Source organism: Osmerus mordax, chromosome 13 (assembly GCF_038355195.1).
Source record: "Osmerus mordax isolate fOsmMor3 chromosome 13, fOsmMor3.pri, whole genome shotgun sequence".
Lineage (NCBI taxonomy): Eukaryota > Metazoa > Chordata > Actinopteri > Osmeriformes > Osmeridae > Osmerus > Osmerus mordax.
Window position 1 is genome coordinate 4,434,245 of NC_090062.1, and position 23,086 is coordinate 4,457,330.

The window sequence follows — 23,086 nt, forward strand, 5'->3', positions numbered from 1 at the left end:
CTGTGAGCTCATATGAGATACATTTACCGTCCACTAGCTACACTTCAGCACAGACTTGTGCAACTCAATGAATAGAAACTTTTGATTGGGTGTTTAGGAAATGAAGGCGGACACTAATTCAGACAAACTGAGGAGTAGTAGTTGGTGTTTCCAAGTAAGCGTTGGCGACCCGGGTATGAGTCTTGCATTCACCGAATTAAACAACACTACAACGGGAGGGGAACTCCGCCTACAAACGCTGGCCAGACACTCCCATTCGATGGAAAGGATTTCTCGACCTAGCGGAACGAGATGAGATAGAGACGGCCACTGATCAGACCTCAGCTATAATGCCCCTGGCGTCATCCAGGCCCTGGGCGTAATTGAGAAGGAATTACAAAACATAACAGAGAAGGAATTCTTGTGAATATTTTCGCCTCCGCTTTTGTTTGTTATTCTTTAGTTGTTTATTTCACAATGAGTGCAGTCATGGCCTCCGAGGGCTGCTTTATGTCCGCTTTACTGCCCAACACCCAGGTAACCGCTTATGCAGTCCCCAGCGACGCACAGCTCAGATCCGATGGGAAATTAATTGACGGAGTCGCGAAGGCCAAGAGAGTCCAACAGCAAGTCCAGATGCGTCTTGCCCAGAGGTCCTCCTCACTGTCGCGGCTGAATGGATTGCACTGCGCCTCTGCAGGTGAGTGGTTTATGTCTGTTCACTAACTTTTGCAAAGTTAAACACCTCTCCCACAAAGTAAAAATAAATAAATAAAATAGGCTACTATGATTGTTCGATGTCTACTCTTATTTATTTGTTATCAAGGAAACCTAAAACTTTCCTCGGTTAATTTGTAAGCGAACAATAGGGTACACAAAACTGTCACAAAAGTATTAATAGACAATCGAACTTGAATTTAAGACAATCGAACCTGAACATTGTAACATTCCAGTTGTTCAGGTCTTTGGAAGTGTTTATCAGTAGGCCATGGTTTATTCTGAACTGGGTTCTGTGCTGGGGCTGGAACTGGCAAGCAGCTAGGCTGCGTGACAGTCTGAACTAAACTCGACGGGGTTAGGTGAACATTACATGGGCTAGGTTAGACTGGGACTAGACCACGAGCTGGAGCTATAGGATTAGTTTGGCTGTGTGTCACTAGCGTGAGATATTGTAGCCAGATGATGTCTCTGGATGAATACAATGTTCTCCAACACATAAATCACTTGACTCCCTCTTGTTTTGCAACAAGAAGCCAGCAAAAATGTTGGTTTGGAAAGTGAAACTGTTGATTATGGTCATAAACTTTAATTAAGGAGAGCTCATGATTGAAAACACAGTATCTCTTTGCTTCTGAGGAGCCTAAATACACAGTATTTAGACCTAGTCAACATTTTCTGGACTTTGTACCCTTTATTTTGGAATGGTTTATCTATGAGTGTACCTGACAAGTTAGAAACCGAGTCTGGATAATGAAAACATCGTCTCAAATAACTGACATCACCTTGCGATACCAGCAGACTGTTGTCATGGTGAAAGGGCCAACACACTTTGAGAGGACTACAAAAGTGCTGTTCCTGAAATTGGGCCAGAGTGCCGTTGGCCAACAGGAAATGAGAAGGATTAAACTGTTACCATGAACAGGCTGACCAGTCATAGGCTTGTCAGACTGATCGACAGAAGATAGACAGCTGGCATTCATTGACCGACGACTGTCACATTAGACCGCTGACACAGTATGAGCAGAGTATGCAAGATCCAGCCAGCTGAGCAGTATTGGTAGCCTCATGTTCCCTGTGTGTCTGTTATAGGGACTGGCCTCTCCTCTGAACCTATGACCTGGCACATTCGCTCTGTTTAGTGTCAGTGCTCAGGCATGCAACTTCCACTTGCGTGCACACACACACAGACCACACACACCTACACTCCTTACCCCCCCCTCCCCCAAGAGTCACACACACTTGCACATCCTCCCTTAACTCACTCAAACACTCATCCTTTCACACACTACGTAATACACACTCCCCCGTATCTTTCTTTCTGCGGTATACTCTCACACTCAATCATCCTGAAACACATTAAATGTTACATCACATTTCTAGGAATCATCCCTATTTTGAGCAACCTTTTGAGGCCCAGTTTCCCAGACATGGATTAAGCTGAGTCTTAAGTAAGAGAAAAATTCAGAAGATGAAATGAAGATTTTAGTTCAGGAATAGGCTGAATCCATGTCTGCAACGGCCTGAATGTCCCCATTGGTCTCATCTCCAACTCAACCTGTGTCTGGTCAGGTCAGGTCTGGTCAGGTCTGGTCAGGTCTGGGGTGGTCTGGGGTGGTCTACTCTGGTCTGGTGTGGCCTGACTCACTTTGTCCTGTTGGTTGTGAGTGTTGTTTTGTCCTTGTTTCCTCACGTAGGCCCCAGCATCTCGTCTGCCAGCTGGAAGCCCAGCCCTCCTGCTCGCAGCGCCGGCTTCAGCTCCGCCTCTCTGGGATACTCAGGGAGCCGCACCATGGCGGTGAGTATGACCTCATATCCTGTCCAGATACCTTATCTCATCCCTCCTTCTATGCCCTCCCGAAATAGAAATATGTTTTTGTTAGCCACCGACACGATACATTCATGTTTGTTGAACATTTAAACATCCCCCAAATGAAACCTGAAACCAGATTTATGTTGTCTGAACATTGAGCGAGGGTGAGAAGCTAGTTGTTCCAAAGTGACACACTTCACAGCCCCCTCCCTAGGAAGCACATCCATGCAGTATTTCACAGTGAGACAATCTGCTGCGAGGCCCCACCAGAGGAATCTGGCCTTCTGTATTGTGTCCATAAATCTTCAGACCACAAGGCTCTATTGTCTGCCAGCCAAACCTGCCTGCTCTCCTGCCTGCCCTCCTGCCTGCCTGTCTGCCTGCCTGCCTGCCTGCCTGCCTGCCCTCCTGCCTGCCTGCCTGCCCTCCTGCCTGCCTGCCTGCCCTCCTGCCTGCCTGCCTGCCTGCCTGCCTGCCTGCCTGCCTGCCTGTCTGTCTGTCTGCCTGCCTGCCTGCCTGCCTGCCATCCTGCTTGCCAGCCTGCCTGCATGCCTGCCTGTCTATTTGCCCGCCAGCCTTCCTATCTGTCTGTGTCTGTCTGTTTGTCTGCCTGTATATCTGCCTGCCTGTCTGTCTGTTGTTCTGAACCTGACCCTGTCATGTTCTGCAGGTTCCGGTGATGTCTCACTATTCTGGTGGCTTCTCATCGCGCTCAGCAGTGGAGAGCAGCACCAGGTACAGAACCAGCCAGTCAGCAGCCAGCACCACCTGCCCCCACCTCTCTGATGTCACCAGGGGGGGTTACCACGGTGGGTACCCGGGCGGTTACCATGACGGTTACCATACCAACCAGACCAGAGCCAGATCCAGATCTCTGTGCCAGGCCCACCAGGAAATGGCACCCCCTGATTGGCTGGTACACCAGGAAGTGGCTGCGGCCCCTCCCACCATGCAACGCTCTCTCAGCGGAACTCTGGCCCGTGGGGGCGCGGCTGCCGCTGGGTGGAGGGAGGAGGAGCTGTCCTACCAGCACTCCTTCAAAGGCCCCTCCCATCGCACCATCAGCCGCATCACCAACAGGCAGGCGGGGGGCGGGGGCGGTGTGTTGGGCGCGGCGGCGCAGCAGGTGTCGCTGGGCGTGGGGAGCGTGTCGGGGATGTCGATGAGGCGGGCGCCTTCCCTCCACAGCATGAGGAGCGTGGGGAAGGGCGTCGACCTGCAGGACGCCGGCTCCTGCCACAGCAACGACAAGATGGGAGGGTGAAAGACGCAGATCTGTACACACGTCGACCACTCACACAGCAGACGCTGGTGGCGTTACGGACTGGAATTTGGTTTGTGTGTCTAAATGTGTGTGTGTGTGTGTGTGTGTAGGGTCCAAGGTCTGGACATGGCCACTGCGGTCAGCTACATCTCTTCGTCAGACACGGCACTCCAGGCCCTGGGAGCTGCCTACATACAGCACCAGTGTTACCATAGCAACGATGCCAAGAACCAGGTCGGTACCAACTCATATCAAATGACAAATCATAAAACATCCTTCGGCAAATTCAGTATAATTGAATGTATTACAGCAGTATATGGCAAATAGCCATTTTCTCACCATGGCTGAAATAAGTGTCTCCCCATTGCTGTCCTTGACTGCTCCGTCTCCAGGTGCGTGTCCTGGGAGCAGTGCCAGCTTTAGTGCAGCTCTTCACCAGCGAAAGCCAGGAAGTCCAACGTTTTGCCACCGGTGCCACAAGGAACCTCATTTATGAGAACATGGACAACAAGACAGCTCTGATGGAAGCTGGCGGAATCTCCGCCCTGGTCAGTGCTTTGAGAGAACCTGACGAGGAACTTCGCAAGAACATCACTGGTAAAAGGACCATTACTGGTTGTGGTAAAGGACAGGTGCTAAAGTGTTTAACTACAGACAGGGAGCAACATGAGGACAGAGTTAGAGCTATAGAAATCTCTGCCAATAGAGCTGGCAGAGATGGCATTTTGGCCTGAAGCACTTGGGACTGTTTTCGACTGTCTGCTTCACTGAGCAAACTAGCCTTGGAATTCCTGACCACAGAGCACACAGCCCCTCTCCCAGCCCCGCTGCTCTGACACTCACACTGCTCCACCCCCCCGCACCGCACTCCTGTTCTCTGGTTTTGTCACTCACTCTCACTCTCTCTCTTTGTTTCTCTCTCTCTCTCTCTCTCTCTCTCTCTCTCTCTCTTTCGCCCCCTCTCTATTTCTTCCCACTGTCTCACTCACTCTCTCTCTCTCTCTCTCTCTCTCTCTCTCTCTCTCTCTCTCTCTCTCTCTCTCTCTCTCTTCCCCTCTCCTTCTTTGTCTCCCCCTCTCTCCCTCCCTCTTCGTCCCCCCCTCTGTCCAACGGTCTCCCTTCCAAATCTCCCTCTGTACTTTCCCCAAATTGACCCAAGGTATTCTGTGGAACCTGTCTTCTAAAGACAGCCTGAAGGAGAAGCTGACCAGAGAGACGCTGTCTGAGTTGACAGAGAGTGTCTTAGTGCCTCTGTGTCACCCTGGAGACTCTGGACACCTCAGTCACAGTCCCTCCGAGGCAGACATCTTCTACAACACCACTGGCTGCCTCAGGTCAGGCACTAGGACACCACACCACACAAGACATATTTACACATATCAAAAAAAAAAAAAAAAAAACCTTATTGCCCCCAGGAATTTGTTCTGCACCAAGAGCTTAAAAACAGAGGATACATTCAACACTGCAGACAGGACAGTACAGTGGACATAACACAATTATTAAAAAGCGAGACAATAAATGCACAGCGAGACAATAAATGCAAGAGTAAAAAAATACAACAATACAACTGAAGGCATTGCAGGAATAACTTAAGAATGTCAGCAGGTCCAGTACAATGTAATCTTAGCTATTACCAACACAGCGTGTGTTTACGTGTTTGTGTGTGTGTGTGTGTGTCTATAACATGTGAGCAGGAACCTGAGCTCGGTGAGCCAACGTAGCCGACAGCAGATGAGGGAGACCAGAGGCCTGCTGGACTCTCTGGTGGCTCATGTCCAATATGCCGTCCAAGAGGAAAAGGTGGATGACAAGGTACCAACACCTTCTCACTGTCCCTAACCCAGCTCCTAGTTCCTCTCACCCCAGTCTGGCCCAGCACCGCCCATGTTCCGGCTCTAAAACTGGGACTCTTTGAAACATTGACACGAGTTCTTGTGGTTGAAGGATGATTCCACTGATGGCTGATAGAAAACACTCAAATCAACTCATGTGTTCCCATGGCAAAAACTACAATAAATAAAAGGCGGAAGCCTGTTGCTGTTACTGCTGTTTTGCTTCCTGATGTGCTTTTAATGTGTGTATATATGTTCAGCGCTGTACACAAGTTGTGTCGCGGAGGACCATAAACGTTTTCTAAGTCTGGTCATTTGCATGTTTTGCATGTCCGTGTTCAAGTGTTATTACTGCTTTGCATGGGAATCGGTTGTGGAATAAACAGAGAATAAATGTACAGAATCTTCTCCCTTCCCTTTCCCTCCCTCCCTATCTCTCTCTCTCTCTCTCTCTCCCACCTCTCCCATGATGTCAACAGGGGGTGGAGAACGTGGTGTGTGTTCTCAGGAACCTGTCCTATCAGCTCTACAGAGAGATGTCTCCATCCACTCTGCTGCGACTGGAGGGGCCGACCAGGGGCGGGAACACCAAGGACAGCCTCCCCATTGGCTGTTTCACCCCCCAGAGCAAGAAGGCCAAAGAGGTGGGTATGGTTACCACAGAGCTAACCACAAGGGGCTATCATGTTACCCTGATAAACCCGAGGGAGAGTCACATTACAATAGGGCCACACTGAAACCACAGGCAGACAATGGAAAATGGAGGGAAGGCTCTGATGGTATATCCTGTCCTTGTATGGAACCATACCTTGATCTAAACGCAACGCTCTCTCACTTCCCTCTCATGTTCTTTCCACCTCCTGCCTGCTTATCCCTCTTCTTTCTCCTTCCTCCCTCCATTCTTCTCTCTTCCCCATCCTTCCCTCCCTCCCTCCCTCTCGCTCCCCTCCGTCCCGTAGCGTCGCAACCAGGAGCTGTCTGCCCTGGCCGAGGTGGTGAAAGCTCCGCGGGGGTCGGAGTGGCTGTGGCACCCCCAGGTGGTGAGGCTGTACCACAGCGTGCTGCAGAGGTGCGAGAGCAACTCCAACACGCGCGAGGCAGCAACCGGAGCGCTGCAGAACATCACGACAGGAGACACCAGGGTACACCGCTCGTCCTCTCCTACACCTCCGCTAGGGCCCGCCGGGGGTTAAAGGTTATCAGGGGAGGGCTTCGGGGTGGTGTGATAGAGTGGAAGGGGGTAGAATTCAGCTCAAGAGGATCGTCGATTAGTTAGTGGATGTTCCGGGTGCATCACACCCTCTCTCCAACACCTCGACTTGGTCCTGCAGGGGTTAAAGGTCACCGGGGGGAGGGGGGGGGGCTTCGGGTGATATGATAGAGTGGACGGGTTCAGAGTAGGTAGATCTATTCAGTTCATGATGATCGTTGATTATTTATGTTCCCACTGTGCCTGGCCACGACTGTAATTCGATACTGTGGTTTGGAGATGGTGCAGATGTAACAGGATTCATTCTGTGTTTGACAGGGTTTTATCGAGGAATCATTTACCAATGCATTAAAGGACTAACGACTACTCTATTTTGTAGACGTTAGACACATTCGTCCAACCCATTCTTACTGAGGGACTTCATGAATAAGATCTGATGATATGATCTGTTTTCCCATTGTTTTCACTGCAAGCAGACCAGACACACTGTGCTAGACTTAAAAGGAGAAAGACAAGCCACACAGCTCTAGGAAGATACATGGATTTAAATGGTCGTGTCCCTCAATATTTATTGGTACTGTGTCACCCCTCAACACACAACGGCAGGATAGAAGTAAACAAGTGCACAGACCTTACATGGATGACAAAGAGAACAGTCAACAATACATATAGAGAGTGTTGAGGACCAGTGGACACAGGGATGAGAACATCTCCTCCGTCTGTGCTAGTGGGCAAGTGTGTTAGCGGGCGTGGTGCTGGACCAGGAGAGGATGCTGCCTCTGCTGTTGGATCTCCTGCAGACCAAGAGTGAACTGGAGCTCCGCCCACTCACCGGCCTGCTGAGGAACCTGGCGCGTCACTGTCGCAGCAAGGACAACATGGGTGGGGCTGCACGCTACGCTAACGCACTCCAATCCATACCACCACTCTAGTACCACTACTGAAGTATTATCCGATGCCTCCATAAGTGGCACACTGTGGCCGCTGCCACAGTAAGAACCATATGACTGCGCGACACTTACCATAGTAAAACCACCTCATGTACGAACCTGCCTGTTGTTGTTATCGATACCAAGTGTTTGCCCTCTCCCTGCAGCTACCAAGGCAGTGCGGGTGCTGGTGGGCTGTTTGCCCAGCGATGGCCACCAGAAAGAGCCCTCCAGCGATGTGGTTGTCAACATCTGTGGCACGCTCAACAGCTTGGTGGCTGGAACCTCGCTGGCGGCCAGGGACATCTGCTACTTTGACGGTCTGCCCAAACTGGTGGCCATTAAGAAGTCCCACGACAACAGGTAGCTCTGATCACACTGGATGGCTGTCTCCGATGTAATGACATGATTGGGTAGCCGTCTGAGATGTAATGACATAATGTGCTCTGGATTGGTCCTCTCCTATTTTCCCTCATTAGTGACCATATCATGTGACTTTTAACTATCCAATGACAGCCCTGGGAGGTTGAAAGCAGCGGGCGCTGCCTCCACAGTCCTCAGCAACATGTTTCAGTACAACAAGCTGCACAGAGACTACAAACAGGTGAGGCTGGGGAGGAGAAACAAACACCACACACCAGGACGCAGATTAGTCGTTCTACAATTGCTAATAGTCTGCTTGCCCGTCAAAATCAGCACAGATGATGCAGAGTAGGACAGCAGGCTCTCTTTGTTATCACATGACTGTTAGTTTTCTTTCGCCTTCCTCTCTCCACCCCCCCTGCTCTCTCTGCATGTGTGTGCCAACCCCCCATTGTTCCCCTTCCCTCCACCACTCCCTGCATGCCTTTGATATCCCTCTCTGGGTCTGGTCCCACTCTTAAGCGGTTCATGATTACATTCTACTGGGAGGGGAAGTACAGTTACTCAGCTAGTACATCCTCCTTGCTTCCGTTAGTCTTTCTGATGGTTTTTTCCGTATCTCTCGTTTTTCCGTCCTGTGTTTTACAGAAGGGCTTTACGAGGAGTGACTTCATGGACACATTGCTCTAGAGCAGCCACGGTGCAGGGGTGTGGTCAGTCCGCGGGGGTGTGGTCAGTCTGGAAGGACTGCAGTGTTGCAGCCATGAGGAGGAGGAGCTATTTCTGATGCAGCCATGGTGACAGATGGGCTGCAGAGGACAGCTGGGATGCCTTTTTAATTCAGAACAGTGTTGGACTTTATTTGTCTTTTTCTGACTCATGATTATTTGTTGAAGTTTTATTTGATGAAACTTGTTTCAAGATGTGTGTGTGTGTAAGAGAAACAAATTAGTCAGTTAAAAAAAATATCAACTAACTGTTGCCAGTGTGTGACTACAATCAACGGAAATGTACTAGCTTAAACGGCTCATATAAACTGCACTATAACTGTAGACAAACTTGCTCAAATCTTTTAATGAAAAAAATAATTAATCTAAGCTGGTCTAACACACTCCAAAAGAAGGATTTCTTTGGGGAGGTTTTGAGGAGGGGAAGTGAAGCAGAGGGGAGGAAGACATGGGAGTTACCAGTAGACTATATCAACCTGACAGTTCATCAGTCAATTCTGCTCGGTTGATCTTATTAGGAAGTAGTCAACGGTGTACAGGTGTGCTACGTCCGTGTTCACAAAGAGACTTAACTCATCTTTTAACCATTGAACTCCACTGCGGTCTGTAGTTTCCGGAAAATACACTTTTTTGAAAAACATCTGTTTCTCATCAGACAACATTTATGTAGGAATCTGCCGCACATCCCAGAGTGCACTGAACCATTATGGAGGTCAGCAGAGGAAGAGGGGGCGTCTCCATGGGAACGGCCAACCTCGCGAAGGAGGGAGTGAGTGAAGGAATGCAGACACGGGAGTTGGCTTGGCTTTATCTCCTCTGGGATCAGCCAGGGGTCAGCCAGGGATCAGCACTGCTGGGGGGTGAGAGGTTCACCAGACCTCTCAAGAGGAGGTATCAGAACAAAAACACACACACACACACACACACACACACAAATTGTAGGAATTGTGGTTTTACAAAGGACACCCACCATATCTTAGTAGGCATGTTTAAAAAGTATTAGTTGAACAAACTCAAAAATACTGACTGAATGCTATACATAGAGCACGCTGCCCTCTTGTGGCAAAACAGTGACACAAATAACAGGGCCATCTCGTGCAAAAGGTTGGACAGTTATTTGAGAGCTAATTTGAAAGTCCTGAACAATCTTGTTTGATCTCTCCGACTCGCTTTCTGTCGTGACACTTGACCAAAAGTCCACAGAGCACAGGGACACACATGGCTTGAGGTTTTCAATGAACCTTTATTTAGCCAAATGAGGAGCGATATGGAAGATGACATTTCATACTCCTCGGGAGGAAAACAAAGATCAGAAGCACAACACACTGGCTCTGTAGACGAACATAGCAATGGAGCACAACGCATTACAATAATGTCCCTGATGTTTAACATACAGCAAACATCCAAATTAAATAACAAAGTGATACAATATGCGCAAACCGCAAAAGGCACAACATTTTAGCATTTGCTAAGTTAAATGTACTGTACAGTTAATAAAAATATTAATATACTTCACACTTTACTTTCCATTGGCAGTAGGGATTAAAAAATCTATTGAGATGTCTTAGAACATGTAAACAGGAACTTGAGAAGAAGACTGTAAGACAGTGAGTTAATAAAGATCCTTTTAACCCGTATTCCGTTGTGTTAATGTGTACATATATACTGAATCATACCAACCAAGGGATACCAAATGTTTATCCACCAGTTTAAAAATGCTCCCAGTGGAAGGAGTACCATATCTCGCAGTGCTATTTGGATATCTGTCATTACAATTCAAATTTAGGTAATGTGTATCAGGTGTTCACATTCTTATTGGTGACCAAGCAGGCCTTAACAGCAGTAGTTACACTTCTGTTGATTGCCGGCGATGCATATTCCTGTAAACCAAACACATGTACAAACATTAAGACGAGTCACAGGTTGACACCAATCGTACAGACGCTGTTCCCATGCCAGCAAGGACACAGCGTTATCGTTGCGGTTACCGTAACTCCGCCTTGAGCCGGTCCAGTTTGTCCTCCAGACGGCTGTTATTGACGGCCATGGGCACGTCTGGCACGAACCAGGCTGCGATGAACTTGCACATCACCACCACATGCTGGACACAGACAGAACACACTGCTCATGTCGGGGCTGGGGGGGAGAGACTTGCCCGCTGGACGGTTAGACAGCGAGTCAGTGACATACCTCGAACAGGACGATGAACACGAAGCGGATGGCCATGATGAGCCAGAACTGAGGGGTCAGGCTGTAGTCTCCGTCGTTGCGGTAGTCTTTATAACTGGGAACATGCAGAACATCCGCTTTCATCGTCATCATCATCATCATCATCATCATCATCATCACCACCCTTAGTATGATAATACACCCCCCCCCACACACACACACACACTAATTGTGTGTCCTTAACACCAGTACAGCTTCCCCTAGTCTACCAGACACCCCACCTGCACTGTGTGACATTGAAGCCACTGTGTGTGATGAGCTGACTGGGCCGGAAGGCCTGGCGCACGAGGGGGTCGCTCATGTACGCTGTGGACAGCGTGTCGTTGATGTAGCCCGCCAGGCAGCTACGGGGAGGGGCAAAAACATGGAGGCGTCAGCGTTTGAGGACATCGAGGCACCCTGAGGTTTGGGGTGGCCCGTCCTTCCTCCACGACAACAGGGAGACGCGCTAGACAGAATCGTTCGTAGAAACTTTGTAGACGGGTGAAGGAGAACTCACTGTTGGGTCGTGTCTGTGCCGTTGGCACACGGGCCGTAGTGGTAGCGGTAGACCAGGCGAGGGATGAAGTCAGAGGAGATGCCAATCACCACACCGTTGGCGATGACGGCCAGAACTCCGATGGCCTGCAGAATCAAAGTCCAAACACCTGGGGAGACCGCACACCTGAGGTCAACACTAGCCCAGGGTAGAAAGTGTCTAACCACAACTCCAACGACAGCCGAGCACCCAATACTTCCAGAACCTCGCTTAACACACCAGAACGGGAAAAAAAACATTATCTTGTGAGAGGATAGAAAATTCCCCACAAGGGCGAAAGGCAAATGGACTGAATCCATCTCTGGGATTCAGTCAACGAAGGCAGGTGAGAATGGCAGCGAGGACGTTCCAACGATCTGGGAACGTCGATTTCTCGACGCCAACTCACCGATGTCGTTTGTCTTTTTGGGAATGAGCCGTCGTTCCAGGCTAACCATCTTGATGGCATCCAGACGGATCTCGAAGATGTTGTTTATGAGGGCCAACAGAGGTGCCAGGGGGAACGCCGCCACGAAGAGGGTCGTGAAGCTGAACTGGATTACTACAGGAGAGGAGCACCACGGGATGGACACAAGAACTCACCCCGTACACACAACTCAGCAGCTCCACCATCATCATCACCCTCCTTCTCATGTGTGACCGACAGAACATACCCATCTCCAAGAACTCGTTGAAGAGGCTGAAAGCGTTCACGTCGTTCAGTTGATAGTTCCGCAGCCAATCCCGCAGCTTGCAGTTGTCGCACGGTTCGACGCTGCCCTCCTCGTCACAACAGGTCTTCCTGTAGCAGTGGCCGCACTTCCTCTGCAGCTTCTTGCCGGTGGTCCTCCTGAAGAACCTCTTCAGCCAGCTAGACGACAAGAGGGACTGGTTAGCAAGTCGCTAACAGCACCCCGCCATGACGGTTGGAAGTCTACTCGGAAGCCTGCGTCCGTTCAGAGGGCCCGTGCACTTACGGCCCGGTGAACTCAAAGATGTTGTTGAGTGTCTGTTTGAGAACCATGATGATGGCCATCTGAATGAAGAGGTCGGTCAGACAGCCACTCGGGTGACACTGTGAGGAGACCAGAGAAGAAGCAGTTGAGAGGGTTCTTGTTCTGACTAAACAGGATCTGGACATGCTAGTCTCGCTAGTCCCTCTCACCTCCTCCAGTCTCCACTTCCCAGCGATGCGTACATAGTGGCCGGGATAACCATTCATCCTGTTGGGATTCAACTATCTGGTGAGGCTTACTTGGAATGTAAAAAAAAAATGGCCGTTAACCACACACACACACACATTGCACAGTACCTTCCCAGGAAGAACGCCACATAGATGAGCGAGGAGAAGAGAGTGAAGAACTGGAAGGTAAACATCTTGACGGTGAAGCTTCTCTCCAGGGCAGCAAAGGAGCGAGTCTTCTCTGCAGGGGTCCAAAACGCACAGTCTGAGTACATGGTGTCGAGGCCGAGGGATGCTGGGGCAATGTCCCCTCCCACTTACCTATCTCACATAGCTTGAACGCCACATACTTGTTGACCTGTATGGATAAAGAGAGGGAGTTCAGAAGCAACTCAAATGATCAGCTGACCAGATACGCCCGAGACTGACCCACAGGGTCGGCGGATGGGACTCATTTTACCCGTGTCATGACTTGGATGGTGATGTAATGCAGCACTGCTCCCAGCATCACAGCCACAGTGCTGGAGTGGTCTCTCAGAAATCCCCAGTTGGCCTCCGCCATGTTTACCGCTGCCACCACTCTGAACACCACCAGGGCATGGGTCAGGCCGATTATCAACACCAACTGCAGACAAGGCACACACACAAGGCCACTCATGCATCTGCACAAACGCACATTAACAAACATAACACACCAATGCAAACAGGCACAGGCTCACCGTTGCTGTCACGAGCAGCATGACCACAGCACTGCGCAGGTACGAGTGCCCGTACCTTTTGGGGCGGTTGTTCGGATCGTTCACGATCTCCAGAATCAGCTCCTCCTACAAAGAAGAGCTGGAACGGTTAACGGTTGATTGACATGACCTTAGAATGCCCTTCGTTCAACCGAAGAGTTCCATCACAAAAAGATTAGTGGGTCCATTTGGAACAAAGTACCTCCTCCTCACACCAATCAAAGACTTTCCATTTGGACACATACTTGGCCCGGTGTCTCTTCCAAAGCTCCAGGAAGAGGGTAGCTGAGAAAACAGCCAACACAGTCAACACACAGCTGGATGGGCGACACTGCTAAACACACAGATAACTCCACGGACATGCGCGTGTACCCGGGCAGACAGACGAGACGAACAGAAACCTTACCCCAGACCGCCATGAACATGGCAAACGCCACGGTGCCTTCGTTATCGAACAGGTGGCTCACCTGCAAATAGAAAAAAAAAATTGGGGGGGGGGGGACACTGGAGAAGAGAGAAGAGCGCAGCAGAGCAGGAGCAGCACAACTCACCTTGGCGTAGGTGCACGTGTCTTTGAGCTGCCAAACCTTACACCTATTGTCACAGCTTGGGCACATGAGGGTGTTCGACTCACAGACTTCCTTTCTGCAATGCAGAGGATAACGGTCGTAAAATAACAGTGGCGGGAACAGCTGGTACACAGGTCTGCCAGCAGGAGGCCGACTGGAAACAGGGCTCACATGAGAGGGCTGGTGTTGAAGAAGGCCAGGCCGTAAAGGAACACCACTACGCCCAACACAGCCGCTGGCACAAGCATCCAGGTGTACCACCCCAACCACAGGTAGTACAGGCCTACCTTCTCCCCAAAGTAATCCCTGCAGAGACACATACACACACACACACACACACAGTCAGAGAGGTTGTTGACAAAGGCTACTGTGTTAACCCTTGTGTTATCTTCGGGTCATTCTGACCCATCAGTCATTGTGACCCACCGTCGTATTGCGACAAATTTACCGCATACAAAAATAAAGTGAGGAATTTTCTTTTAACCGTTGGGCTGTCTCAGACCCCCCACATTGCAAAGGTGAAAAGAAAATTATTCGTATTTGTTTTTGTATTGGGTAAACACAACGATGGTTCGTTATGAACCTTTGGTTCATGTGACCCGAAAGCAGCACAAGGGTTAAGAGTGGGGATGGAGGTTTAGGTTTAGGGCAGGAGTAAGAATGAAGGTGGCTGTAACTCACCGTATTAGAGTGACGGGCTGGCCGACAAACACCCCTGAGAACCTGGCCCACCTTTTCTTCAGCTCTTTTTGCTTCTTCCTCTAGACACAGGAAGAGCTTGAGATCAGCGTGGATGCCTCGTTCTCCCTGTCGCTCGCACTTATGAGAGATTCGGAATACCACCTCACCAAATGGCAAATACATTCGAAAATACAAATGGGGATCCGAACCTCGTGGAGGCAGAACATGGTAGCAAACACATCCTTCTTCATCAGTTCTTCCAGGTCCTCTGGACACAGTCCACGGTGTTCATTAGTGCAGGGTTATGATGGGTTCAAATTGAGGTCAGAGAGAAGCAGAACATGTCATAAGATAAAGCAGAGGACATACACCTGCAAGACAAAGGACTGCCAGGTCCACATCACTCACCTCCTGTGTTGATGTAGGTATGATACAGGGTGTAGTGCACCACTCGGATCCTGACGCACTCAGAGACAGGAAGTACAGTGTTAATTGTCACCGAGATTGGGGTTACAGAGTAGAGGAGCGAGATTAGTTTCACTAGTACTGCACCTTGTGGCCTGAGGGGTGGTCCCTGTCTGGTCTCCACTCCAGTTACAGGCGTCGGACACCTTCAGGAGGTACTTGTACTTATCAAACACCTCCTTGGAGGCGCGCAGCCCATAGAACACTTTGTCATCGTGAATAATTTTCTAGGACACATAAGACCCAGACAGATTGAGGAGAAGAAAGTCTGGCATTTAGGTTAATTAACAGTATTTCAATGAATACTGTGTATAGATCAAAGAACGCCCCCTGGTGTTCAGCTAGGGTAAGGCATCATGGTTACTCAGGGTTTGTGGTGAAGTTGAGGACAAATGCAGGGTTCGAATCCGGGTTGTTAGAGTTTGTGATAACAAACAGACTCACTGTGACCATTATGCTTTTCTTCTTCAGGCATTCTAAGAAAGCAGTCTGTTTCAGGAGCCGCTGGTCCAGGGGGTCCTCCACCAGGTCAGCAACCAGGACATAGTCAAAGGACTTCTGGGTGGGCTTAGAGATACGAGGGAGGTTGTCTATAAGGTACTGGGGTACAATACAGCCAGCGAGTTATATCCATGATCCCACCCATACATTACTGACTGAAGAAGACTTTACCAACACACTTTCCTGACCAGAACTTTACCCAACCCTGACTTGGTAGACTATGGCCCAGTTTTCCAGACATGGTTTAAATCTATAGTCCCAGACTTAAAACGTTTTCAATGGAGATCTTCATGGAATTTTTCTTTAACTTTTGGACTAGACTTAATCCATGTCTGGGGAAACTGGGTCAATAAATATCACAGTCTGATAAGGTGACACATAAATGGCCACGTCTGTATACTTTCAAACGATGTAAATGCTTGGTTTACAGATAAGAGTTTTTACTGCTCGGTGCGTCATCTCTTACCAAACATGGTAACAGTGGATCGGTGCAGTTGACAGAGTCATACTGGTGCTTCTCCTGCATCTCAAAGCCATCCTGCAATTCACAAACACAGGCATGCTTATCCACAACTGCAGACCATAACTTTCGTGGTCTCCTGCCCCAAACCTGAAACACACGTACTCCGTGTTATAGCACCCAAGCAGACAACGGCAAACCCACACACAATGGCGAAGCAAAATTTGATAGAGGGCCACTAAACAGGTCCTCATTCCATGTTTATGTTGTCCTCCAACAGTGACTGCAAGTCTTGACTTGCCCCGTTGAGGAAAAATAGCCTAAAGATTTAGGAGCCTTAAGAAATTATGAGTTCAGCACGTAATCTTAATTCGTAGCCTACGTACCAGTAGGCCTATCTAGATATACTTAATATGCCGTGAGCAAAATGTGAGCAACGTCCACATTTATATTCTGAAAGTTACGTTTCGGATCTTGTGTACAAATATCTTAGTTAGGGTGTGTCACAACAGACTTTCAAACTATACTATTAAACTATTACATGCTTCCAAGAACTGAATAACATTTGCTCTACTGGGAAGAGAACCTGCTTCGCAACAGTGGAGAAACTTACTGTCGCGGAGCATACTTGCCGCGCCAATAAACAAAGTGTGAAAACAGCCAACAGCATTTTGGCTTCTAGTGGTCAGGTGGCAAGTATAGTTCATCATGCGTGCGTGCGTGCGTGCCCCCCCCCCCCCCCACACACACACACAAATTGTTTTTAGATCAACCTATATCAACTGAGATAATCCACTAAATCTGAACAGTTACAGTAAAAGAACGTGGAAATGCGAAGTAAGCTACTGCCAGGCAAACTAGCAGTATCTAAAACGACGAAAATGTTTCAACAATTTACCATGATCTCAACGTCCTACCTCAGGGTCCTTGAAGAACATGCCGCGTTGAAGGTAAATTAACTTCAGAAGCTAATGGGGGTTTAAAAAAAAAGACACCAGCAAACTGAGAGGTTAAGTTCTCTCTTGTCTACAAATATCCAACGCGTTCTCTTTCATGGCTCAGAGTGCAGTGAACCCACTGTTGTCAGGATCACAAAACCTGTTCACTTCCAGTAATTCCACTTCCGCGTTTATACGAGTATCATGACCCACGTTCAGGTGGCCAGTACAGGTATGCCATTTTCGTCATCCGCATCTCTGAAAAATGCCTCCCTAATTAACCACACCCACTACTTCCACAGTCTAAAAAGGTTTCGAATTGGCGACGCACGGTGGCCAAAATAAAATACTCTTGAAAGACAAAAGGAAAAACAATGGATCAGATATTTATTTAACCCCGTGTGTCCTGTCTGTGCAAGCACACTGACTACATTGAAATAGTTAAGCAACAACGTTAAATCGGAAGGAGCATTTGACTATCACTGTCAACAATACCACTAGCAGGACTGATACATGTTACCAGTCTTCACTAAGGACTACAGTACACATTTTACATCAAAGTGGATACAGTCAGGTGGCCCTAATAGTCTTTTAACATGAAAAAAACTGCTGGCATAAGCCTCTAGCAGAAGTAAGGTGATGGAAGCACAACACTGCACATGTTGAAGGGTCAGAAGTGGGAAATGTTGTTAGGGAAGCCAAGATTGGGCGGCATTCTGTACTTTCTCAATCCTCATCCGCCTTTGAGCTTTTGCGGAAGTTCTTGCGGTTGATCTTCTTGAAGCTGGCAAAACCAAGGCTGGGCTTCTCCATCTCCTCCTTCAGCGTCCCTGGGTCTTCTTCCTGCTGTGGCCTCTTCCTCTTCCTCTCTGTTTCTTTCAGACAATGGGAGAAAGCTGCCCCCTCCTCCACATCCTCATCTTCCCCTTCCTCCTCTTCATCCAGATCGGGGTGTTTGAAACCCGTGCTCCTTTCTCTGGCTCCATCTTTAGACATGTCCCCTGCGTCCTCTTTCTGAGCGTGGCTAGGCCTGGAGAACACTATCTTATGCTGGGAACTGCTGTTTTGGCCCTGGTTGAACGTGGGTACGAAAGTCTCTTCGGGACCGCAGACCTTTGAGCTGTTCTTTCTTTGCTGAAGGCTGTGTATGTACTGCTGGGCCACAGTACTATTTTGGCGGTCGCTGGTCTCAGGTATGTCCTCCAGGCTATAGCGTGTCCAGCGCTCCGGGTGCAACAGGTAGTCAGGCACTCCTCTACCGCTCTTTCCCCCTCGAGGGACTGGTGGTGGGGGTGGGGAGGGACGAGCAAATACCCCATCCCTGAGGTGATCCTCCAGGCCCAGCCCGGAGACCCTGTCCTTTCCTAGTGGCCCAGTGGGTCTTTCCTGACTCAGCCCTGTTGTTTTCTCCTGGCCCAGCCCAGCAGCTTTCTCCAGGCAGTCAAAAATGCTCTTGGTACGGCTAGAGAAGCTGGAACTGCCACCTCTCAAACTGAAGGCTGGTTCTGTGGGTCTGACGGAGGGCTGCCTCGGTCCCAGGTCCCCGGGCTCTTCATCAGCGGACGAGGAGGAGAGGTCTTCTACCTCCGGGTCAAAGGGCAGGGTAGGCTCATCTGGGTCTGAGTCGCTCAGGGAGAGGTCATCTGGGATTTTGATGACGTCACTGTTTGCCAGCGTATTGGAGGGGGCTTCTCCTTGGTCCTCTCGTTCACACATGCTCTCTGGAGCTTCTGAAATCCGTCAGGGTCGAGAACCTAGAAATGTAAGAAAGATAAAACATTTAATGGGAAATGTAATTGTAATGTCTGCGCCTGTTTTGAGACAGTTCAAACTTTTAACACACATTAAAAGCATGTGTAAACTACAAAAATGTCCAAAGATCCTTGACCTTGATAAGAGTTAGATGCAGCTCCCCTACAGGACTCTCTCTCAGTATGGGTCACTACTCGCTGTCCTTCCAACCTGTAAACACACAGACACATTAGGAGGCTGCAGACAGGGGTGTTTGTTCACAGTAAGTGTTTTAATGTAGGTATCTTATATACGGTTGGGTAGGGCAAACTGTTACCACATGTGGCAATGTTTGTGGGGGTATCTTACTGGGCTTGGAGACTCACAGGTTGTGGAAGGTGGACAATTTGCTGCTGAGTTCAGATAGGAGGGCAGCGTCTGCCATTGTGTGATGGCCAACCCCAAAGTGAATAGGTGAAGCCTCTACCTGGCAACATACATGACGAATAGTCACACCTTTGTCCGTATTATTAGACAATAACACAATTATGCCACGCTCTTTCTAGGTCAGATGGACATTTTCTACGTTTGGCTCTTTCTAACATACCACTTCTCATAATAATCTTACTGATATAGCACGCTAACCTAACTAGCCTAGCTGGTACTAGCGTGGTACAGTAAGTGTTCACAGGGAGACAATTTAATTCAAGATAGTTAGCGAAGCGATTAACATTACAAACTGCTACATTTGCATTGCTGTTAAATTAATATAGTTGGCTTGATAACCTACTCACTTACACACACTGTCTACATTTACCTTACCGTTGGCGCTCTGAGCTGACAAATCTGCTTCGGTAGCTACTGTGTGGAGCTAACTCTGTCTACTCTGCGCATGGTCAGATAACACCAATTAGTTTCTATGCCGCCGCCTGCAGTGCAGGAGTGTAGGTGCAGACACCTATCTAGCTAACCAGCAAGCATAGTATATTTCTATCTTTTTTTGGCATGCCTGTTTTGATAAATATACTATATTTTGGAAGGGTACAAAAACGACATTGCAGACTGTAGCCCTATATATTGCTGACTGGCCCTTTGTGCCAAACCGTACGGTAACACTTGTCAGACAACGTAGAGCTGAGCAGTTGTAGCGTCTGACTAGTCAGCTACAGTACAAAGCAGAAGCGACAGGGTAGCTAGCTAGCTAGGCAGGTCTTAAAATCTAACTAAAACAATAAGGTCACACTCATCTGGTACCTTTTCCAAAATGTCTTATGCAAACGCAAGAAATGAACCGACCCAAGCCCACCAGTCACCCAGTCACGAAAATGAAAAAGGTCCAGGTATGTTGTTGTTGTTGTTGCTAGCGAAAGTATTTTTATCGAATGAAAAGTGACTACTAGTAGGCCGATAATCTTTCCAGTTTGACATTGCATTACTTTTTATCAAAAAGCCCAGAGTGGTTTTACAGGAAGGTAGCTTGACAGTAATTTAGTTTTCAATGTTCACGAAGTGTTCTTATTTCATCATAAGAGCCGAAGAGGTTGCACTGTTCCATCTATGGCTGCAGGCGAGTGTACACGGATACAGACTCGCTGAGCAACCATGTCCAGGATCACCACATCCACAGCCAGTCCCTCCCTGGTGAGCTCTATCATCTCAGGTTTTAAAGAAATAAGAGGCTTTCAGAATATAGTTTCATCGCTCAATTAAAGTAAATCCATGTAAAGCCCTACAGTAAATTTGACAGCATACATTTGATAGCATTTGGTGAAACACTGCAAGCGAGGATGAGTTGTGCTGATCACTTGACACTAAATATAATTCAACACTCTTCTGTCCTTTTCGTCCAACAGGCAAAACATTTCATTGTTCTTCCCCTGGTTGCAATGGCTCCTTTTCTAGCATGCAAGACCTAATGAAGCACACGAGGAACCACCACAAACCAAACATTTACTTTCAGTAAGTCTGCCTGTACAGTCTCCTGCACATAGTGAGTGGCGTTTGATGGTTCTATACATCGTACTCACTTAGTCTGCTTTATAGGGTTGTTATTGCTGGTACAGTATCCAACCGGTTTATCTTTCTGCTTCTATAGGTGTGAGAGTTGTCGTTCCAAGCTACGCACCTACCCAGCTCTCTTGAAACACCTCCACACCTGTTCTAAGGTGGCCAAAGGAAAGATAGGGAAGACTGCTGAACAGTCCAGCCATGACCAGTTACTTGGCCCGAACACTCCCTCTGACATTCTCCCCAGCCCTAACCCAAACCCTAGTACATCTCCCATGGACACGGACTCCTCTAATGCTCACCAACAACGGGAGTCAGGTACAGCTCCACATCTGCTACCCTCCCAACTGCAACTCCCCAAAAAGTGCTCTCTTCTGGCACCATCTTCCACATGTTTCCCGCGTGCTGATTCCCAGTTGCAGGCTCAGTCCCAGTCTCAACCTCAAACCCAGAGCCAAGTCCAGGAACAGACACCCAACACAGACAACCCAGAGCAGCCAGAGGACCAGGCTCCTCCTCAGATGCAGCAGCAAGCAGAGCCGAGCGTGCAGGACCTCCCTGCTCTGACAAGCTCCTCTCAGACATCTCCTGGGTCCAATGCTGTGTGGAGAAAGAACCAAGGTGATCTTGTCTAATCAGTCTGTCAGTATCACAATACAATTCTCTTGTCATCAGGTGTTTGCACATCTGCTATGGAGCTCCCCTCTACCACCAATAGAAATGTACTTTTCTGGTATTTGGGTATTCTTCTAACTATCATACGCTCTTCTCACAGGCACGTCCTTCAACAGCCGCATTGTCTGGGAACACAGTAGGGGGCGCTACACGTGCGTGCAGTGTGGCCAATCCTCTGAAAGCCGCCAGGAGATGACAGCTCACATTGAAATCAATCACAAGAGTCCAAGCCTATACACTCAATAGTAAAATGGGTACTCGTTGGTCTGTGTTGTTTTGTTCCTTTGATGGCAGAGTAGTCCCTGCCCTCCAACTGCACTCTACTGGGATAGATTGATGATAAAATGGGACAAATTATTTCCCTCACTTCCACAGACTTCTCACTGGGGTTTTCACCTCACAAAACCCTACAGATCCTGAATGGTATTCTGGCAATCTGATGTTTTTCTCTTCTTTTATGAAGCAACGATGACATCTGGTGGTATATTCCAACTATTCAAGCGCTTGAGTGTCTTATGCGGTATTCCTTATGCATAATACTGAGAATGGAAAAACAGGCATTTGTTGAAAAAAATCTTAATTTCTAATTCACAATTTGTAACACCTTGTAATAAAAATAATCAAGTTTGTTTTAAATAAATGTTTTGCCTCAGTACTGTTTGGTTGACAGATAGACATAACGTGATCATTGACCACCAGGCAGATCGTCAATATTGCCAAGTTGCATTTAGCAGATGCTCTTATCCACTTACAGTAAGTACAGGGACATTCCCCCCGAGGCAAGTAGGGTGAAGTGCCTTACCCAAGGACACAACGTCATTTGGCACAGCCAGGAATCAACCCGGTAACCTTCAGATTACTAGCCCGACTCCCTAACCGCTCAGCCACCTGACTCCTGAAGTTATTTATCTTTCAAACACCAACATGGATATCGGCCTGCCTCCGAGCAAAAAGACGCTAGCCAGTGAGAGCTTGTTATCTGGAGAGGAGAACTGGACTAATATGTTATTGTATAAAAATAAAAATATTATTCCTGCTCAAACACAAATGCAGGGATAACAACTAACACCAGAGACATGTAGTTAGGGGAGGAACCTCAGGATCCGCCCGTCAGTTCTCATCTCTGCCTGTGTCAGGTCTGCTTTAGGATGAACAAATAAACTCAATTGTTGTCGACAACACAGCATGACAATTCAATTTCGGTTCCGCCATGAAATGTTTATCATAGGAAGGTGTCAGACGGTTTCAGTCTATAGTAGACAGCAACGCTGTGATTGCTGTTGGCAGAGTAAAGTGCAACCTTCAACCTCTAATTAAGTCTTCATTCAAGGGCCAGATGCAATCAGACTGGCTTGTCACAAAGTGATTTGGCACTAGAACAATTCACCTATTCAAATTCTTTCCGGTGTGTCACAGATGCGTGAGTCAGGCCTAGCTGTTTCTCCACCGCTGTGAGCCAGGGTTGGTTGTGCCTAAGGTTTGTTTATATAGACACATATAAGTCAACACACTGCTCATTAATTACCTCCCACTTTATCTTTATGTGTTGCTGTGTTTA

At 48.4% G+C, this 23,086-nt stretch overlaps 4 protein-coding genes across 14 annotated transcripts; 2 read left to right on the plus strand and 2 right to left on the minus strand.

Annotated features, from left to right (window-relative positions):
* Positions 1–335: 335 nt before the first annotated feature.
* On the plus strand, positions 336–9,704 carry pkp3b (plakophilin 3b). Of its 2 annotated transcripts, XR_010878147.1 has the most exons (14): positions 336–679; positions 2,394–2,494; positions 3,180–3,769; positions 3,884–4,007; positions 4,166–4,370; positions 4,933–5,107; positions 5,468–5,585; positions 6,085–6,249; positions 6,565–6,747; positions 7,544–7,697; positions 7,912–8,107; positions 8,261–8,348; positions 8,756–9,261; positions 9,446–9,704. XR_010878147.1 is itself a non-coding variant. In XM_067248797.1 (13 exons), the coding sequence occupies exons 1-13, from the start codon at positions 457–459 to the stop codon at positions 8,795–8,797; spliced, it is 2,364 nt and encodes a 787-aa protein (XP_067104898.1). In that variant the 5' UTR covers positions 336–456; the 3' UTR covers positions 8,798–9,351. The 2 variants fall into 2 exon arrangements, 1 of the variants encoding a protein (XP_067104898.1); XM_067248797.1 differs by lacking the exon at positions 9,446–9,704 and having other exon boundaries at positions 8,756–9,351.
* A 354-nt stretch (positions 9,705–10,058) lies between these two features.
* ano9b (anoctamin 9b) lies at positions 10,059–17,292 on the minus strand. 6 transcript variants are annotated; one of them, XM_067248793.1, is made up of 24 exons: positions 17,095–17,292; positions 16,184–16,255; positions 15,661–15,783; positions 15,304–15,443; positions 15,160–15,209; positions 14,961–15,019; positions 14,752–14,831; positions 14,242–14,376; positions 14,053–14,146; positions 13,908–13,968; positions 13,704–13,786; positions 13,484–13,588; positions 13,225–13,389; positions 13,086–13,122; positions 12,894–13,005; positions 12,747–12,804; positions 12,559–12,656; positions 12,256–12,452; positions 11,991–12,143; positions 11,564–11,711; positions 11,286–11,408; positions 11,026–11,119; positions 10,824–10,936; positions 10,059–10,715 (listed from the first exon to the last, which is right to left on the minus strand). In XM_067248793.1, exons 1-24 carry the CDS (start codon positions 17,113–17,115, stop codon positions 10,682–10,684), a joined length of 2,355 nt encoding a protein of 784 aa, XP_067104894.1. In that variant the 5' UTR covers positions 17,116–17,292; the 3' UTR covers positions 10,059–10,681. The 6 variants fall into 6 exon arrangements, with proteins under 6 accessions (XP_067104894.1, XP_067104892.1, XP_067104895.1 ...); XM_067248791.1 differs by having other exon boundaries at positions 15,661–15,816; XM_067248794.1 differs by having other exon boundaries at positions 17,076–17,292.
* A 193-nt stretch (positions 17,293–17,485) lies between these two features.
* Positions 17,486–20,165, minus strand: tssc4 (tumor suppressing subtransferable candidate 4). Of its 5 annotated transcripts, none has more exons than XM_067249584.1 (4): positions 20,143–20,165; positions 19,233–19,333; positions 19,004–19,077; positions 17,486–18,869 (listed from the first exon to the last, which is right to left on the minus strand). In XM_067249584.1, the coding sequence occupies exon 4, from the start codon at positions 18,829–18,831 to the stop codon at positions 17,842–17,844; it is 990 nt and encodes a 329-aa protein (XP_067105685.1). In that variant the 5' UTR covers positions 18,832–18,869; positions 19,004–19,077; positions 19,233–19,333; positions 20,143–20,165; the 3' UTR covers positions 17,486–17,841. The 5 variants fall into 5 exon arrangements, with proteins under 5 accessions (XP_067105685.1, XP_067105681.1, XP_067105683.1 ...); XM_067249580.1 differs by lacking the exon at positions 20,143–20,165 and adding an exon at positions 19,669–19,708 and having other exon boundaries at positions 19,216–19,333; XM_067249582.1 differs by lacking the exon at positions 20,143–20,165 and adding an exon at positions 19,669–19,697.
* On the plus strand, positions 19,847–22,140 carry znf414 (zinc finger protein 414). Its single transcript, XM_067249585.1, has 5 exons — positions 19,847–20,186; positions 20,377–20,487; positions 20,700–20,805; positions 20,942–21,474; positions 21,629–22,140. The coding sequence occupies exons 1-5, from the start codon at positions 20,111–20,113 to the stop codon at positions 21,772–21,774; spliced, it is 972 nt and encodes a 323-aa protein (XP_067105686.1). The 5' UTR covers positions 19,847–20,110; the 3' UTR covers positions 21,775–22,140.
* The last annotated feature ends 946 nt before the right edge of the window (positions 22,141–23,086 follow it).

Bases quoted from the DNA above. Each gene is read 5' to 3' on its own strand.
- pkp3b (XM_067248797.1), top strand. From the start codon at position 457: ATGAGTGCAGTCATGGCCTCCGAGGGCTGCTTTATGTCCGCTTTACTG. The intron at 3,770-3,883 runs GTGAAAGACGCA...GTGTGTGTGTAG, and splicing joins AGCAACGACAAGATGGGAGG to GGTCCAAGGTCTGGACATGG. The intron at 8,108-8,260 runs GTAGCTCTGATC...ATCCAATGACAG, and splicing joins AAGAAGTCCCACGACAACAG to CCCTGGGAGGTTGAAAGCAG.
- ano9b (XM_067248791.1), bottom strand. From the start codon at position 17,115: ATGTTCTTCAAGGACCCTGAG. The intron at 16,256-17,094 runs GTAGGACGTTGA...TGTGAATTGCAG, and splicing joins TGTTCTTCAAGGACCCTGAG to GATGGCTTTGAGATGCAGGA. The intron at 15,444-15,660 runs GTGAGTCTGTTT...TATGTGTCCTAG, and splicing joins AGAAAAGCATAATGGTCACA to AAAATTATTCACGATGACAA.
- tssc4 (XM_067249584.1), bottom strand. From the start codon at position 18,831: ATGTGTGAACGAGAGGACCAAGGAGAAGCCCCCTCCAATACGCTGGCA.
- znf414 (XM_067249585.1), top strand. From the start codon at position 20,111: ATGTCTTATGCAAACGCAAGAAATGAACCGACCCAAGCCCACCAGTCA. The intron at 20,187-20,376 runs GTATGTTGTTGT...TTTCATCATAAG, and splicing joins CGAAAATGAAAAAGGTCCAG to AGCCGAAGAGGTTGCACTGT. The intron at 20,806-20,941 runs GTAAGTCTGCCT...CTGCTTCTATAG, and splicing joins AAACCAAACATTTACTTTCA to GTGTGAGAGTTGTCGTTCCA.